The 17,990-nt window shown below is 40.2% G+C and overlaps 1 protein-coding gene across 6 annotated transcripts; it reads right to left on the bottom strand.

The window, feature by feature from the left end:
• Positions 1–1,571: 1,571 nt before the first annotated feature.
• On the bottom strand, positions 1,572–17,990 carry Eloc (elongin C). 6 transcript variants are annotated; one of them, NM_022593.4, is made up of 4 exons: positions 17,859–17,938; positions 8,949–9,000; positions 6,023–6,166; positions 1,572–3,328 (listed from the first exon to the last, which is right to left on the bottom strand). In NM_022593.4, exons 2-4 carry the CDS (start codon positions 8,950–8,952, stop codon positions 3,138–3,140), a joined length of 339 nt encoding a protein of 112 aa, NP_072115.1. In that variant the 5' UTR covers positions 8,953–9,000; positions 17,859–17,938; the 3' UTR covers positions 1,572–3,137. The 6 variants fall into 6 exon arrangements, with proteins under 6 accessions (NP_072115.1, NP_001257491.1, NP_001257492.1 ...); NM_001270562.1 differs by lacking the exon at positions 17,859–17,938 and adding an exon at positions 17,691–17,774; NM_001270563.1 differs by lacking the exon at positions 17,859–17,938 and adding an exon at positions 17,731–17,774.

The following is a 17,990-nucleotide window of genomic DNA, read 5'->3' as shown; positions in this document are numbered from 1 at the left end:
GTTGAGTTCAATGCCCAGCTCTACAAACAAAATGCCTGAACGTACAGTATTTATATGTAACACTTAACATCTAGTCTAGGAAAACGAAAAAACATGCAGAAACGTTTTCTGCCTAGTTCACAATCTTGTCACCTATTATGTTACAACACTGAGGTGATAACTGTAGTCTCCCTCAGTAGAGAGAAAGAGCAGCAAGCCTGGGTCTAGTGGTGCACACGGCTGAGCTACTTGGAAGGCTTGGGATAGAGCCCAAGTTAATTCCAAGACAGCCTAGATAACAGAGCCTGTTTCCTGTAAAACTGAGCCTGGTGCTATAGATTCAGATTAGCTATAAAACACATTTTGGGGGCTGAAAAGACGGCTCAGTGGTAAAGTGAATGGGCTACTCTTGTAGAGGACACATGTTCTATTCCCAGCCCCTACATAGTGGCTCAAAACCATCCTTAACTCCAGTTCCAGGGGCTTTGACACTTCTTTACACCAGGCACATATGTAGTACACCTAATACATGAAAGCAAAAACATACATGTATACATACATGAGAACAAAACACTCATACATATATACTCAAAGTCTAGGGTTGATGCCCCCTCTCTCAACACATTTGTTCAAGGTTTCATGGCATGAACACAAGATACACGCTAAACTCTGAGGTTGGTGCTATACTATGAACAACTCTCTTTTACACTAATAGGAAGATACACATAAATATGATCAGCTTAGTATTACACCAGATTTATAGCAATTAACTGTACACAAAATCAATGGTATCTTGAGTACCAGAGTTAAATATAATCGACAAGTGACAAGTGCTTGTTGTGTGCCTCCTTGCAATGTGTGTACAGGCCAGAGGCCAGAGGATGTTGGAATCCTTAGGACTGGACCTACAGGCAGTTGTGACTTGCATGGTGTGGGTCCTGTACAAGAGCTGGAAGTGTTAACTGCTGAGCCTTCTCCATCCCCACTGCTCAATGTGGATATATTCAAGTTCTGTACCTTTGCAAGAAGTTCCCTGCTGAAACAGGAATTACCTGACTGAAACACGTGGAGTCTTTAACTACACCTTAATCTCACACCTCAGCATATGTCCATAAGTAATTAAAGATCTACCACTAATCCACAGAAGAGCTCTTCCTATTCTTGTGAGCTTCATGTAACTGCACTCAGTATGAATGAGAACGTATAAAAGGAAATTGATTAAATACAAGAAAAACATCCAACCTGAAAAGTATAACCCAGTTTGGTGCAAAACGTGTTTTTTTTAGTGCTGGGGATTGAACTGAGGAGCGTTGAATATTCGGTCAAGTGCTGGACCACTAACCTCCAGGCTCCAGAATGAATTACTGAAGAAAATACAATTTTATGGTATTATTTCCTATGTTAAAAATTAGAAAGATTACACATGATCGATAAAGTATAATTACTAAGTATCAGAAAACTATTAACATATTGATGTTACATAAAACCACCTTAAACTGAACCAAACTAGTTACACGGCAAGATATTCCATAGTAGTGTGTCTTTCATGTACAGGAGACAATGCTAAGAGTAAAGACCAAGTATTGATCGGACCTTTTCAGCCAATACAGCGTTTATTAACACAATGTACCATTTGCTGTACCATATACAATTTGCCTAGAGTGTTGTAATTTTAATGTTCTGAAGTTAAGGCTACCTCTGGACCGAACACAGAGTAGCCTGCAAAAACTGGCTCAAGCTAACTCTTCTTTCTAGCTACTGTCTTTTGGGCTTTGAATTAGCGCTGACAGAAAGGGCAAGTACGTTAGCTAGAGACTGAGCAAGCAGAGGGCTTTGTCACAGTGGCACTACCACTGAGTCTCCAATACTTGTAGCCCGAAACACAATTCCTGTACTTCCAGAACACTGTACTAAGCTGTGTGCCAGCATGCCTTGAAACATTACTAAAAATAAACCAACTTACATGGAACCACTTCCATGCTGAGAAGTTACGGTTTCTGCAGCTTCCGGTCCTGGGAAGAATGTAGAAGGCTTGCAGACAGACCTGTGACAGCCACTGGAGGCAACCACATCCCACCATCCTATTCACTTCAGCGCTCCACCATGCCAAGGCAGAGATCTAGCCAACACATTCAGAGATTTTGTCTGCTCATTTAAAGGCTGAATGTGACTCATGAATGTGACTTCAGCAGACCCATGGCTTTTAGTATGTATGGTTGGCTGGAAGATACGCTAGGAGGGTACCTATCTGGTGGTACATCTAAGAGCACAGGGCTCGTGCCACAGCCCTCCATTACTATTTTCATAGCATTCCAGTGATGCAGGAAGACTAGAAGAGCTTGGCACACCTAGACTCTAAGTTTGGATCAAGCTCATGAAGTGTTTAGGACACATCTCAACACCATGAAGTGTTACTCCAAGAAACCATGAAGAATGGAAACTTGAGACACCCTGATGATAGAAGTCATGCTTCAGAATGTTCAAACACAGTGCACAGAACTCTTAAGTCATCATTTACTTGACTAGACAGCTACAGTTCAGTTACTATTCTAAAAAATATACCTGGTTAGCTTCCAAAATTGCTTTTAAATAAAGTACTTGAATTGTGGCAATAAACAAAACACAAGATGCACTTAAACAATACTGCAGTTTATCAAAAAACACATAAGAAATTTCAACTCTTATTCTTTGAGTTACAAAAATCAAGGTTCGGCTAAGTTATAAACATGTTTTTCATGTAATTATTTGCATAATTCTAATAATGCTCAGTGGCTTAAGATCAGAACTGGTTCTTAAAAAAACACTAAAAACATAAAAATCCTTAGCCCCTGTATTTACCTGTAGAATATATTCATTTACGCTTACATTCCAGGATTTGCTATATCAGGTATAACTTTAAAGGTCACATCCAAAGGAGAAAGCAAACCACCTATAAACTGGCATTATTTATTTATTTTTTGGCTTGTGAAACTTCCTTAATTTGTTGATGTAGCAAACAAATTTCAACTCTGCTATGCAAATGACAGAAGAAATCTGCTCAGCGATTCACTTTAGAGTTCAGCTTCATACAGGCAACATGCTACATGTGAAAAATTACTAACTGAACTACAGGTATTAAATACTGAAAAAAATTAACAGTTTATTATAATTTATTTTATTTAACAATCTAGGAAGTTCGCGGCCATCAGCAGTTCCAGTGCAATTTCAGGTGCAATTGGGAATTCAGGAATTTCAGTGGAGCTGTTAGTATAGCGGACCTTGTAGGTAAAATACATGCACACTTTCGATAGCACATGTGAAGGGATCTCTCTAAAGTTGACCTCATTGGTTTCATTCTCCGCAAACTGACCTGCAAAACAGAAGAGTTATGTATGTTAGGGCTTTTCTTGTTCTAAGGGCTACATTAAGTCTAACTCCCTCAGAATGTGATTGTACTTGAAGGTGGGGTCTTTCATTTTAAATTATGTTAAAACAAAGTCTCTAGGACAGGAAGGAGCACAGCAAAACTGACATCCTCATCAGAAGAGACTAGACACAGCGGAGAGAATGTGAAAAGACAGACCAGTATTCAAAGAGCCAGGATGGAGAATAACCAACACCGCCAAGTCTCTAAAGATTGATTATGTCAGAAATGTAGGAAAAGTTCTCGACTCCAAAGCTATGCAGTACATACACGATGGATGGGACTTTGTGAGGCAGAAAACTAACGTTAAAAGACTGATTAGCAGTAAACAGGTTATCTAGCCAACCCTTTAAAACTGTCTAACACAGCAGCTAGGTGTAATGGCATGTGACTATAACCTCAATAGTTAAGAGGCTAGGCAGGAAGACTGATCTGAGGTTGTCTCTGACTGTTTTGCTAAATCAAGGCTCAAAAAATAAAACCAAACAATTCACAGTACTAAACCAAACAATTCAAGTAATGCAATTTCCTTGTAGACACCAAATTCTGAGTTAATGCTATGTGAAGCAGTTTCCAGTAGTGCCTCAAAATGTCTTGGCAATATACTTATTATTTATAATATTGGCCTTAACTCAAACAGAAACAATGTTTTCTTTTTCTTTTCTTTTTTTTTAAACATTTTACTTTTTTTTTTTTTTATTACATATAAGTACACTGTAGCTGTCTTCAGACACACCAGAAGAGGGCATCAGATCTCTTTACAGATGGTTGTGAGCCACCATGTGGTTGCTGGGAATTGAACTCAGGACCTCTGGAAGAGTAGTCAGGTGCTCTTAACTGCTGAGCCATCTCTCCAGCCCCCGAAACAATGTTTTCTTAAAGAGGGTTTCACTACTGTGTAGCCTTGCCTGCCCCAGGAACTCTGTAGACCAAGCTGGCTTCAAACTCAGAGACTGGCCTGTCTCCGCCTCCTGGTTATGGGGATTAAAGGTGTACATCATCATCCAGCAAAAGAATACAGCATTAAAAGTCCAATTGCCTTTAGTTGGAAGTGAGGCATGATGAGATTCTGAGGTTAAAAGGAAATTTTGCTTGGCAGCAGTTAAAACCTTTTCTTGAATATATGTAGGCAATACATCAACAACATTCATGATACTAGAGATGGGGCTTTTTCTAAAGCCAAAAATCATATATAAAATCAACTATTTTAAAAATTATAGTCTAAGTATTTAGTTTTCATAATTGTGTACCCCCGCCCCCATCTAGCTCCAAGACATTTCATCATGCTAAAGAGCCTACACCATTAAGCACTTATTTATCTCCCTTTGTAGATGGTCTTACTGCATAGCTCTGGCTATTCTGAAACAAGTCTGCCTGCCTCTGCCTCCTGCCTGCTGAGATTACAGGTATGTGCTACTTCAAAGATGGAGGAAGATCATGGGTGTGCATGTGCAAGGATCTTGAATACATGCAAGCAAATGCATGAGCTGGTGTTCAGTATCAGTAGTTATTATAAAGGTAGTAATGCGCAGAGAGAGAGCCCAGCACTGGAGTATACTGTTGTTGCAGAGTCTGGGTTTGGTTCCCAGCACTCACTTGGCACAACCACCCATGACTCTGGTTCTAGGGGATCGGATGCCTTCTTTTGGCTCCACAAGTTCTTACATAAACTGATACACATAAACTGATACAGATACATGCTACACAAACACACAAATAGAATAAACAAAAAGAAAAAGACAAATCCCAGTCAGGGTGTTTTATAAACATGATGACTACTATGTTGTCAACACAACAAAAAAGAAAAAAGAAAATGATTCTACTTCTTCAGATACACTTCGGTGGCTCCTCCAAAACAATCATATCCAACCAGTTCCTCGGAGCAGCAGAACAGAACTGAGAGCTGGTGTTTTAAACAGGCACTTACACATACTTGTGTCTACATCAGCACTGTTCAATAGCAAAACGGTGGACACAAAATGTTCATCATCTGTGATGAGCAGAGATGTTAGCCTATTCCTAAGAGAATGTCTAATACTCTGTACAGATTCCAGAATAGGGGACACAGAAAACAGTGGGCACAGATAAAGCTGAAGAGTAAGTAAGAGTTTCCTCTTTTCTGGAGAAATAAAAATTACTTAGAACTAGATACTAGGGATGGTTGTACCTGATATAAATCTAATTAACTGCTGCTGGATTTGTATGCTTTGAATTATTTTGGAATTTGGAAAATATTCACTTAAAGAACGCTGTAAGATCAGAACCAGAGTGGAGAGAGAGAGAGAGAGAGAGAGAGTGAGTGTGTGTGTGTGTGTGTGTGTTTGCCTTCTTCCTCTTTTTTCCCAAAGCTAAGATTACAAAGTACCCGTTTTGTTTTTTTTTAAAACGTGGATTCTGGAGAGCCTAACTCAGGTCCATATGCCTGTGGCTATCTGGTCTCCAGTCCCCTTTTTCTTTGGAGAAATGTCTCACTGTTCCTAGCTAGAAGCAATCCTTCCAAAGCTCAGCCTCTCAAGCAGCTGAGACAAAAGGCCTGTACCTCTGCAACTACTTTCTCTCTTATGCGCTATGCATAGCTAACTTAAATATATGTATTAAACGTTAAAAGGACGTATGAAGAAAAAGACAACATTTACCTACCTGGACCACTCAACATGGCCTTTATTGTTCCTGATGTTAATGCATGTTCTCTTTTTACAATAAATTCATGACCATCAGAAGATATTAATTTCACATACATGGCATCAGGGCCTTCACAGCCACCATAGGTTTTCTCCTCTCCATCTGAGATAAAGCAGTGAAATCAGTTTAATCACAGGTCTGTGTTTAGCAGCAGAGCATGTTCTTAGTACATGGGTTTGACTGCTCAGCATGAAAAAGGAAAAAAGTCGCATTAGAGGTGAAGACAGTGTATAAATGCTACTCTACTGTTGCCGCTGTGCTGGCTTCAACTACACTCTTCTGCTAGGGATAAAAAAAAATTAATAATAACAAAATACATACTTTTATATATCAAGGGTTTTTCCTCACATCTTTTGTAATTACTTTTATTTGTTACCATCAATAAAAGCATTTAAAATCTTATTCTGAAATGATTGTTCTATTGTTTATCTACAAGCATCCACACTCAGAAATCCCTACACAAAAATTAGGATTAAAATCACCATTTCTCTCAAAAATGTTTCTTCTGCATCTAAACCCATGTAAAAAGACAAATTTCAGTCTTTAAAACAAGTTAATACCTGACAGAAGACCTTTCTCACTCCTGAAGAAGTAGGAAACTATTAAGAGAACACTAAAGACACAAGTTAGTATAATGATTCTTGCTTATACTTAGATTTAAAGAGTAAAGCTGTGGGCTGGAGAACATGGCTCAGAACTCTGGCTACTTTTTCAGAGGTCCTGAGTTCAATCTCTAGCAACAGTGTGGTGGCTTACAGCCATCTATAATATAATGCGATCTGATGCCCTTTTAGGGCATGCAGGAGAGTACATGCAGATTGAACACTCCTTTCATAAGTAAACAAATCTTTAAAAAGTAAACCTGTGGGATGGAGGGATGGCTCAGTGGTTAAGAGCACTGGCTGCTGTTCCAAAGATCATGAGTTCAATTCCCAGCAACCACATGGTGGCTCACAACCATCTGTAATGAGATCTGATGCCCTCTTCTGGTGTGTCAAGGACAGTATGGTTATATACACAAAATAAATAAGTAAATCTTTAAAAAGAAAAAGTAAACCTGCTTAAGAAGAGTATCAAAACACCTGGGAAATATAAAATGTGTTCATGGTGTGCAAGTGTATCTTACCAGTGAAAAGAGAAAAACGATTTTGTGTATAATCATGTAAGTAAACAGATGTGCAGTGCTACAGAGCATATGTGGAGAGAGGCCTGAGGGGAGCCATAGCTATTGGCTCTGCCTTTCATTTTGAGATAGTGAATTTATGCTGCCCATCACTACATATTCATGGAGCTAGGCTGAATGCTTCCAAAGACTCTTCTGTTTCAGCACTGGGATAACAATGTAGTACTGAAACTGGCTTTACAGAGGTTATGGGGTTCTGGGGTCCTGGTGCTTCCAACCCATGTCCTTTACCCACTGAGCTATCTCTCTCCAGGTCCCTGAAAAGGCTTTGACTATGTAACTCCTGCAATTATTACAATAAAAGCATGGGGATTCATAAAGATGTAAGCAATTCCTAAACTATTCAAGCTTGTAGATTTTTTTTTTTTCCGGAGCTGAGGGCCGAACCCAGGGCCTTGCGCTTGCTAGGCAAGAGCTCTACCACTGAGCTAAATCCCCAACCCCTAAGCTTATAGATTTTTAACAGTTTTTACTAGAAAAAGGAAGGAACAAGAAGAAAAATCATCCAGTTGATAACATATGCCTTTAGTCCCAGCACTTAGGAGGCAGAGGCTGGTAGATCTGAGTTTGAGGTCAGCCTGAGTTCCAAGGTCAGAATGAGTTCCAAGACTACATTGGAAGAAAAAGAAATAGAAGCAAGGAGGAGGAAGAATAAAGAAGATAAAGGAGAGAAGAAAAAGAAAGGAGGAATAATAACAACTCTCCTCTTCTTCCTCTCCTTCCCCCTCCCCCTCAGAGAATCAGCTTTTAAAAAAGGACAATGTAGGAGGATTAACACTTTACGGTCAGCCTGGGTTAGCTAGCTAAAACATCTCAATACTATCTGTTAAGAAGCTCACTTTATGCTTCTTGTATTTTTGCATGCTATGATACTCGACTATCAACCTGACTGACTTGAGGAATACCTAATGAACATACGTCGTATCTGTCAGAGTGCTTCCAGGAGCCACCAGTAGATCAGCCGGGCTCTGCTCTAACGAACAGCTTAAGTCATGCACACCAACAGATTATTCAAGGTGGCAGTATTGTGTGGAAAGATCTATCAGGCAAACGTAGAGCAGGAATGTACTTGGAGCTCTATCTTGTCCTTCCCCTTAATAATGCTCTGCTTCCTGCAGACTAGCAGTTGAGCAGCTCTGCTCAGCATGCACTCTCCTTGCTATGATGAATCAGATACCTGAAATTAGAGCCATACAACCCTTGCAAGTTTTTACAGTATTTATCTGGACATAGAAAAACCAACATACAATGATTCATATTTGTTATTAAAAGTCTCGTTATTATTCTTGGCAGGGTGGTGGTGGTAAAAGACAGGGTTTCTCTGTGTAGTCCTGGGTGTCCTAGAACTCACTCTGTAGAACAGGCTCATGAGTGTTGGGATCTAAGAAGTGCACCATCACCATCTAGTGTAAAAGTCTCATTCTTAAGGTGTTGACAAGACATTACTAATTTTAGTTGACACAATATTGTTACTATGTATTATCTTACAGAGATACAGAAACTATTCAAGTAAACATTGATTTCACTTTAGCCATTTTCTTATGGTGATGACTTTGAAAGTCACCCCTTGATGTCTATATGGATGTGTTCAAGTGCTGGTATGTGCAATAAAGTCATGTGTGTTGGCCCATAGGTGCCTTTAGTTGACAGAAAAAACCAGCTCCCAGTAATTAAACACAAAATCACATCAGTACAACTTACCCATTGTGTTCTTATAAAATTCTATTTGATCCCAGAGGAAGTTACTAGTTTCCTGGAAAAAACAAAAGCATACAAAGATTAATGTTGCATTCCCACACATTTCTATTCACTACGTTTCTGATGCTAATCATTTCAGGACTCTCCCTCCTTACAGAAGGTCATGATTCCAACAAGCTCCCAGAATTCCAGAAAGATTATTTAAAAGTAACGATTATAAACTGGTTGTCAAGGCAATACAGTTCAGGGGCAATGTGAAAGTGCAAAACTCGGTGTCAAATTTACCACTGGAATGGTATGGGATCCCATGGGATCAGCCTTAAAAAAATGCATAAAAAAGCAGCTAATAAATAACTAGGCAGAGTAGCAGGAGGATTGCTAGTTTATTAGACAGGCCAGTCTGTAGAAGGAAACTTTCAAAAACCAAACCAAACCAAACCAAACCCAAAGCTCATAAGGAGATTAGGTCTGTAGCTGAGCTCTTGCTTGCATCTGCTTACTTTGTACAAGGTCCAGCCTTGCATCCCAGAGTTAACATCAGTTCAGTTTGACTGACTGATGGTGCTAGTGCTGAGGCAGTTGTAAAGTGACAGGTCAAAAATACAACATGTGAAAAAGTTCTGCTCATCAAAAACGCACTCATAAACAACTAAAATCCCTAAACTCAAACCCAAGAACCAAAACCCACTGTTTCAAAATGTTCTAGATCACTGCCTTTCCTGCTGAGAATCTGAAGACTACTGTGGGCCCTGTTGTCAGAAAACTAGTGTTTTCCCCCCTGGTTTCCAAATAGGAGCTTATAAATTATTTTACTCATGTTATACCCTGATAGTTGTTCAAGCAGCTGACAGTGAGCCTCTAGCTACTTTAAGCTTGCTAGAGGCCTGAAGATGGAGGGGAGGGCTTTTGCTAGGCATTGACAACAGAATGAACTTTAGATACAATCAGGTACTGACTTAAATTTTATTAATAATCATTTCAATGTTTAATAATGGACATTGAAGTCATGTTAGCTTCTGAAGATTAATAATTTCTTGTGCCTTCCTTCATGTCAATGAGCTGGGGATTAAAAAAAAAAACTCCATCCTGCCTATATACCAAGTAAATATATCCATTAGCCAGTGACATGAAGTATGTTACATGCAACGAACGGTAAGGCTTGCTTGTTTATTACAAAATGTGCACATGTGTATTTTATTCTTCTATCCATTCTATACAAGGTACTAAAGTTCTGAACTTAACAGTGAAGGGTTAAATATTAGAAACTTTGGGGTAGGCTCTGGAAAAATGATTAACAGGAGCATTTACTCTTCTTCCACAGAACCCAGGTTCATAGCACCCACATGAGGGCTCACACCTGTAATTCCAATTACATGGGTTCCAAACCCTCTTCTGACCCCAATAAAACATATGTACACATAATGTACATAAAACATATGAACACTTAAATTTTATGTGGAAAAGGCTTCTAAAATTTTATAATTTTTACATATGCAGATGTTTTGTCTACATGTATGTCTGTGTATCATTCATGTGTCTAGTGTTTTTAGAGACCAGAAGAGGGTATTAGATCCCTGGAACTGAAGTTACCGATGGTTGTAAGTTGCCATGTGGGTCCTGGAAATTTAATTCATCTAGTATTACCTGAGCCATCTGAAGCTCCTATTTTGGGAAATCTTTAATTTATAAAATAAAATGATTCCTACAAAGGCATTTTTTCAGTAATTTCAATAATTTGTACCACTTCTAATATGAGATAAAGGAGAGAAAAGTGTTACCCTGGTTTGCCAAGCTCAATACCTTGTGGGCTTACTCACTGATGACTACTGCATTAGTTCCCTACCTTTCAGATAAACATCTTCTGTAAAAATAAGTCTCCCAAAAGAGTATCGTTCCTCTGGAGATCAGGAAGCCTGTGGCTTCTACTACTTAACTGCATTAGGGTTTAAAGATCTGCCTTTACTTTGTTTTCATTCCTGGTTTTTCATGGCAGGGTTTCTCTGTACAGCCCTGCCTCCTGCAACCTACAACCTGAGATGGTCTCAAACTCAGATTTGCCTGCATCTGTCTCCCTAACATTGGGATTAAGGGCACCACCTCGGCCCAGCTTTTGGCTGTGTTTTTTTTTTTTTTTTTTTAAATATTCATCCTCCCTTCCTCCCTCCCTCCGTCCCTCTTTCTAACACAGGATTTCTCTGTGGAGCCCTGGCTGCCCTGGAACTAGCTCTGTAGACCAGGCTAGCCTTGAACATGCAGAGACTCAGCTACCTCTGCCTCTTGAAAATGGTTTATTTTATATGCAGTAAATGTTTTTTTTTTGCTTGCATGTATATCTGTATAGGGGTGTCAGATCCCCTGAACTAAAATTAGACAGTTGTGAGTTGCCATGTAGATACTTGGAATTGAATCCCGGTCCTCTGGAATAGTGTAGAGTGCTCTTAAGCACTGAGCCATCATCTCTCCAGCCCCAAATGTACAATTCTTTCTTTCTTTTTTTTTTTTTTTTAAAGGCAGGCTTTCTCCCTACAAGAAAGAGTCCTAGTTGTCCTAAACTTGAACTTCTCAGTAGACCATGCTCTTGATTCCAAAAAGATTCAACTGTCCTTGCCTCCAGAGTGCTGGGATTAAAGGTATCACCACACCAAGCTTTTACCTGCCCTTACTTATCTTTTTTTAAACTAGCTCTGTGTGAATTAACTTTGTTTTTAGTTAAGTTGATGACATAAATCCTTGGATGGTTCTCTAAAAATTTAACTGTATTCTATGTTTCTTTGTAATAAAAGGCAGCTAAAATTCCACCCAAACCGTCATTTTTTGTTTATACCCTCTTTTCATTTTAAAAATGAAAAACTCTGAAAGTCTTGCAGTACAAGAACTTCAACTGTCAACTAACTTTTCTATCTAGATAATCTCCACGGCAAAAACACCTAGGTTGTTCATAAACTAGCTGTAGCTAAACAACCATGCAAAGACTCATCTCAGAAGGCCTTTGGGAAGCGATGACTCCTGTACACACTGTAGTAAATCAGGACCAGCATGTAAGCAATATGAAGTTTTAAAGGAGTAGGAGTCCTATCACCATCAACATTATTTAAAATATGACATACAGTTAAGTATCTAACTCAAATATCCAGAAACTCACATTTGAAGACAAATCTCTGTTTAAACAGACACAATTCCCATGTAACTGGACTTTCAGAGAGTGTCAGTCAATACTATGGCACTAATATAATTACATGACAATGCTCTACTTACAATCTTAATAGTTTTAGTGAATGAAAGCTGGATGTAGTTGTATACATACATCTGTAATCCCACTCAGCATGCTTAAGCAGAGAATTCTGAGTTTGAGGCCAAGCCAGTCTAAGTAGACCAAAATCAAACCAGAATCAACAAGAACACTGAACTGTCAATAAAACTAAATAAAATTCTTTGGATAAGTTACCCAAAAAGAAGCAGAAGCTTAGCTGTTCCAAGAAAGTAAATGGGTGACTACAAACCTTCAAACAGAAAATGTGTTATGTATAAAAAGACAATGTTTGATCTGGGTAATTTAGTGATGAAATTATTTTACCAAGTTTAAAGGAGAGAGAGATCCAAGGAACGATCGATTTCACCAAGTCATCCTGGGAGGTCCTCAACTATATATAACAACTAAGTATGGTTGAAAACCAGTTAACAGAAATACACTCACAAACACAAACACTACTGTAAGGAGCACTATGTCATGTGCTCTCCTACATACAGGAGACAGAACACAACAAAGATTCTAACCTCACGGGGAGAAAAATAGCAGGGACAAGCCCAGCTTCATGGAGCATTAATGAAATCCTAGCTCTTGAGATGGAAGCAGAATTACCAAGAGTTCAAAGGCTGCCGAGAGTACATTGTGGGGTATTAGGCTAACTACCACTCCCACCCAAAGGATACCATGCCAAACTGTGTATGATGGGAGACAGTCTATGGGGAAACGAAGCAGAGTTAAGGGAGGCAGGGGTGAAGACTGGAAAGAAGCTGTATTTCACGGTCGTGAAGAGAGTCTCACTAACACTGGACAGAAGCCTGAAGGGAGTGAGGTGGTGAGGCTTGGATATATGACCCAAGAACCCTTTCAAGAGGAAGAACAACATGTCTAGGAGAGAAAAGGGAGGAAGAGGCCAGAGATCAGGCAACTGGGTCTTATCAAACACAATAGTGATTGACAAGGAACATAGTGGAGACAGGAGCAGTGACTGCTCTTCCCCAGAACCCTAATTGATTTCAAGTACCCACATAGCAGCTTAAAATTGTTACTAAGTACACATAAAATAAATTAAAAAAAAAAAAGTAATTCTGGGAGAGCTGGAGAGGTGGCTCAGCACATACATTTACAGGACCCGAGTCTGCTTCTCAGTACCCATACCAGCTCACAACTGTGTGCAACTCTAATTCCAGAGGATGGGATGCCCTACGACCTCTGCAGGCACCTGTACTCACAGACTTACACACACCAACCTAAAGAATTTTGAAGAATGAGTGACACTAGTACACGGTGTATGAATATATAAAATGTTATGATCCCATATCTTAATTGGAAGTCAGTGGATGGTGAGAGGAATAAACAAGCCATCCTGGTCTAAGTGGCAGGATAAGTCAGGAACAAAATAAACATCACTATACTGTCCTCCAATATCCTTGCTGTACTGTAGGGGGAAGCAACCTGTCTGTAAGGGTCAGACAGTAAATATATGTATGCTTATCCGTTTGTGAGGTCTGTTACAACTACAGTCATAAGCCAGTCACAGACAAGATAGAAACTAATGAATGTGGCTGTGTTCCTGTAAAATATTATAGAAGCAGAATTTAGAAAGACCACATTACAAACCAGTAGTTATAGATTATTTTTATGTTTGTGTGTGCTTGCATGAGTTTATGTACCTTGAGATTGTACAGAAGACCAAGGTGGAGAGAAGAGGATTCTGAGTCCCCTGAAACTCTAGTATGGGAAGCTGTGAACAGCTATGTGAATATTGGGAACCGAACCTTTAAAGGAGTAAGTGTTCTTCACTAGTGAACCATTTCTCTAGTCCTCTTCGGATTTTTTGTTTTGTTTTGTTTGTCAAAGCAGGGTTTCTTTATGTAGCCTTGGCTGTTCTGGAACTCGCTCTGTAGACCAGGCTGGTCTTGACAAGAGATCTGTCTGCCTCCTAATTTGTGTTCAACTACTCAAAAATTGTACAATCTGGACATGAAATTTAGCTCAGTGGTGTGTCCTTGCCTAGCATGTCCAAGGCCCTAGGTTACACTCTTGGCAGAAAGAAAAATAATAACCAATAATTTTCCGTTTAAGTGGGTTTTCTTTTTTAAAAAATTAAAAATGTATGTGTATAGTGTTTTGCCTGAATTGTGCATGTGTACCATGTGTGTTCAAGAACCTAAAGTGACTGGAGAGATGGCTCAGTGGTTAAGAGAACTGACTGCTCTTCCAGAGGTCCTGAGTTCAAATCCCAGCAACCACATGGTGGCTCACAACCATCTGTAATGGGATCTGATGCCCTCTTCTGGTGTGTCTGAGGACAGGTACAGTGTACTCATATAAATAAAATAAATAAACCTAAAAAGAACCTAAAGAAGCCAGAAGAGGAGGTCAGATCCCCTAAAATAGTTCCAAGCACCTACATGACAGTTCACAACTGTACTAACTTTCATTTCAGGGTATCTGACACTCTTCTAGCTTCTGTGGACACTAAGCAAGTACATATCTGCAGGCAAAACACTCATATACATAAAAGTAAAACATTCAATAACTTAAAGGTCCTAGAGCCCTGCACGTTCCAAAGTCTGTCTATTTTGCCCCTATTCTATCCATCCTCAAGAGGCTCCTCCCCCTTGAGCTAGGCCTTGGCTATCCTCTCACTATGTAGATAAAACAGTCCTAAACTCAGAGATCTGATCTCTGTTGGGATGAAAAGTGTGTAAGGCTTTGAAGAGGCTCATGAACAATGCACACACAGTTCTGAAATCCTAAGACATGGAAAGCTGAGAGAGGAGAACCAGTTCAAAGGCCTATTTGGTCTACTAAGGTGAGACTCTGCCCCAAACATAAAAATCAAAGCAGTACATTACATTTCACCTGCTTTCTTTGATCAAACAATCTAACATCACCCATATGATATCCTCCAATTTAAATATCATTCAAAAGACACAATTCCCAGGTTTCCCTCCGTAGCTCTATTCCTCCTCTGAGTGCCAGTCAGAAACATCCCATTGTCTTCTTACACCAGGCTGGTGCATGCTCTCTGCAGATCTTGATTGTCTTACGGAGTTATCAAGCTAAGTCCCAGAGAACTGATAAACTGGTCAGAAACCAATGTTCCTTTTCAGTCTTCTGATTTCAGTAAATGGCACTGTTTACAAGGCGATTAGCAAAAGATTGTTTTTTTTTTTTCCCTGTTCTAGGAATGAAAGACAAACAGCTATTTGGCTTCAAATTATATTTCAAGTCAGATGACTTTCTACCCATTTCAGTTCTACATCTTTAGATCAAGCTAACTGTATTTTAAATTAACTATTTATAAGTGTACACCTTTAAACCCCAGCACTCAGGAGCAGAGGAGTTCTGGGCCAGCTTGGTCTACAAATTGAGTGCCAGGCCAGCCAGGGCTATAACCTTATCTGGCATATGTTCCAAACATTTGTGTCCTTGGAATTTCTTGACCAGTTCAAGCTCACTCACACTTAAGTCCTTGGACTTGCAGCGACTGCAGCCGGAAGCTCTTCCTTTAACCCTCCCTATGATGTTTCTAGGTCAAACATCTTTCCCTGACCCATTTCCTTATCTGTTACACCGATTCCTGACTTCGTTGTATCCCCTTCCTCCATTTTCTTTATTGAGGAAGGGTCAAAAGGGCTTCACTATGTAGTCCAGGCTGACCTGGAACTCTTGACAATCCTTTGCCTGCCTGAGCCTTCTGAATACTCTGAATATAAGTTTACGGGCTTCTGACACCATACCTATCTCTACACACTTATGACCTAAAACTGTGTGTGTATATCTTTATGTGTGTAAAATTTCCAGTAGTGGATGTCTTTGTCTTTACTTAATAAACTATCAAAGCATGTGGAGCCCATTAACATATTAAAGCATACATTCAAAGACTTTTCTGCTTACGTTGCAATCTGATAGATCACCCACAAAAACCCCAATCTTTCCTGACGCACGAAGTTCCGAACCATTTCTTTAAGAACTTAATATAGAGAAGTAAGCTATCACTTCTGTACCACTGCCTGTTCACACGGCAGCATTACCATCCAGTAATGAAGCAGATCCTCTCCATTTGAAATAAGAGATAATTTGGGAGTGGTGGTGCACACCTTTAATCTCACTGCTTGGAGGGCAGAGATAGGTGGCCATGCAAGTCCATATGGTTGAGTTTTAGGCTAGCAAGGGTTACATTCGTGTCTCAATAAAGAAATGGATATGTTTACTTTTTAAAATAGCATTATGAGGTAATAAACCAACATTTTGTGTGGTGCTGGAGAATCAGCCCAGGGCCTCTGCATATTAAGCAAACATCAAGTTACATCAAGTTACAGGCCCAGTCTGGCAGTTATTAGAGAAATATATGAAAGATGAGAAGACACTTATAAATTAAATAGGGAGACGAAGATATGGAGTAGTGTCACTCAAGAGTGCTGACTCAGTGTAGTTGAGGTCCAAGATTAATTCTAGCACGTTCAAAAGAGAAGAGGCATGGTGGTCCACACCTTTAAAACTAACACTTGAGAGACAGGCATGGTGGTCTACACCTTTAAAACCAACTATGAGACTTCCATGCCATCCAAGAGTACTCAAAAAAAAAATTGGTAAATAGAAATATATAGAAATCCCAAGTTACTATAAATTAAATAACAAATATCTATAACATAAAACCACAGCAGTTTCCTCATCACTGAGAAGACTAAATCCACTTGTGAACTTCGCCGGCGCAATAACACATTATAATGTAAACGAGATCAGATACTTACAACCTTAGACCACTTGGCAGAAAATAAAATCCAATTTGGGTACTAAAAAGCAGATCTGGTAGTTTGAATCAAGTTGTAAAACTATTTCGATTGCTTTCTACACCAGAAAGTGCAGAGTAGGCATGCTTGCACTAAATGACACAACCTTCATGCTCACAAAACTAAGAAATTTCAGTTCCTTAAAAGGGAAACTAAGTGGGCATTGTACCTGGCACTAGATACCTCCTTTCATGCAAAAAAGTAATAGGTAGAAATATGCATCATGAGCCAATGTACCCAGCCAGGCAGAGATTACCCAAGTTGTGCGGAACGTAAACTCTTTTCGCGGTCCTAGAGCTTAAACGGGCGAGGGCTCTCTCCTGGGACTAGAGACTGATTTCAACAGTAAAACAAATATAAGCGCACATGAGGCAGGCAAAAAAAGGAAAAGCGACCGGGCTGCCATGCTCTTAACTCCACCCTCCCCGCGCTCTGCCTGGAGAAGGCCCAGCACGCCCGCACCTCCTGTCTTGCCTCCCCTTTCCAAACCCATGGAGCTGAGCTAGTTAAGGTCCCGCCAAACTCCTCTCCCCTCCCCCAAGCCAGGAGCAAGGGAGGCCGGAGACGCTCAGAGCTTCCGTTCCTTCCCCGCCCAGACGCGAAGGGGTAAGCAGAGAAATAACTAAAGTGCCCAGTCCCAGCTGCACTAACTCTCCGAGCAAAATCAGATCCCGGTTCCCACCACAGGTCGACACTCACTAGCCAGTCCCGCAGCCACCACAGCCGTAACCCCACGTACCGCCACAGCCCCTATTCAGGGCCGCCCCCCCCACCCCCAGCTGCCTACCCCCGTGGGTTCCGGGGCACAGGAAGGAATTACTTCCGTCGCGTCACAGCCGCTTTCTGCAACGCGCGGGAGATTGGTACCTGGCGAGGCCGAGAAGCAGTAAGCTAATAACTTGCGTCCGAAGGAAGTGCGTTGTGTTCAGTAAAACAGGCCAATTTAAGAGATATCGCTACGAAATCCCAACCAATGAGATGCTAGGACTTCTGGATTCC

This window comes from Rattus norvegicus, chromosome 5 (genome assembly GCF_036323735.1).
Source record: "Rattus norvegicus strain BN/NHsdMcwi chromosome 5, GRCr8, whole genome shotgun sequence".
NCBI classification, from domain to species: Eukaryota; Metazoa; Chordata; class Mammalia; order Rodentia; family Muridae; genus Rattus; species Rattus norvegicus.
Note: the sequence above shows the minus strand (reverse complement) of the source record. Positions and strands in the feature narration are given on the sequence as shown.

Excerpts from the sequence above, each read along its gene's own strand:
- Eloc (XM_006237724.5), bottom strand. Across the intron at positions 3,329-6,022 it reads GGCCATGTTGAGTGGTCCAG|GTCAGTTTGCGGAGAATGAA; the intron begins GTAGGTAAATGT and ends TCTGTTTTGCAG.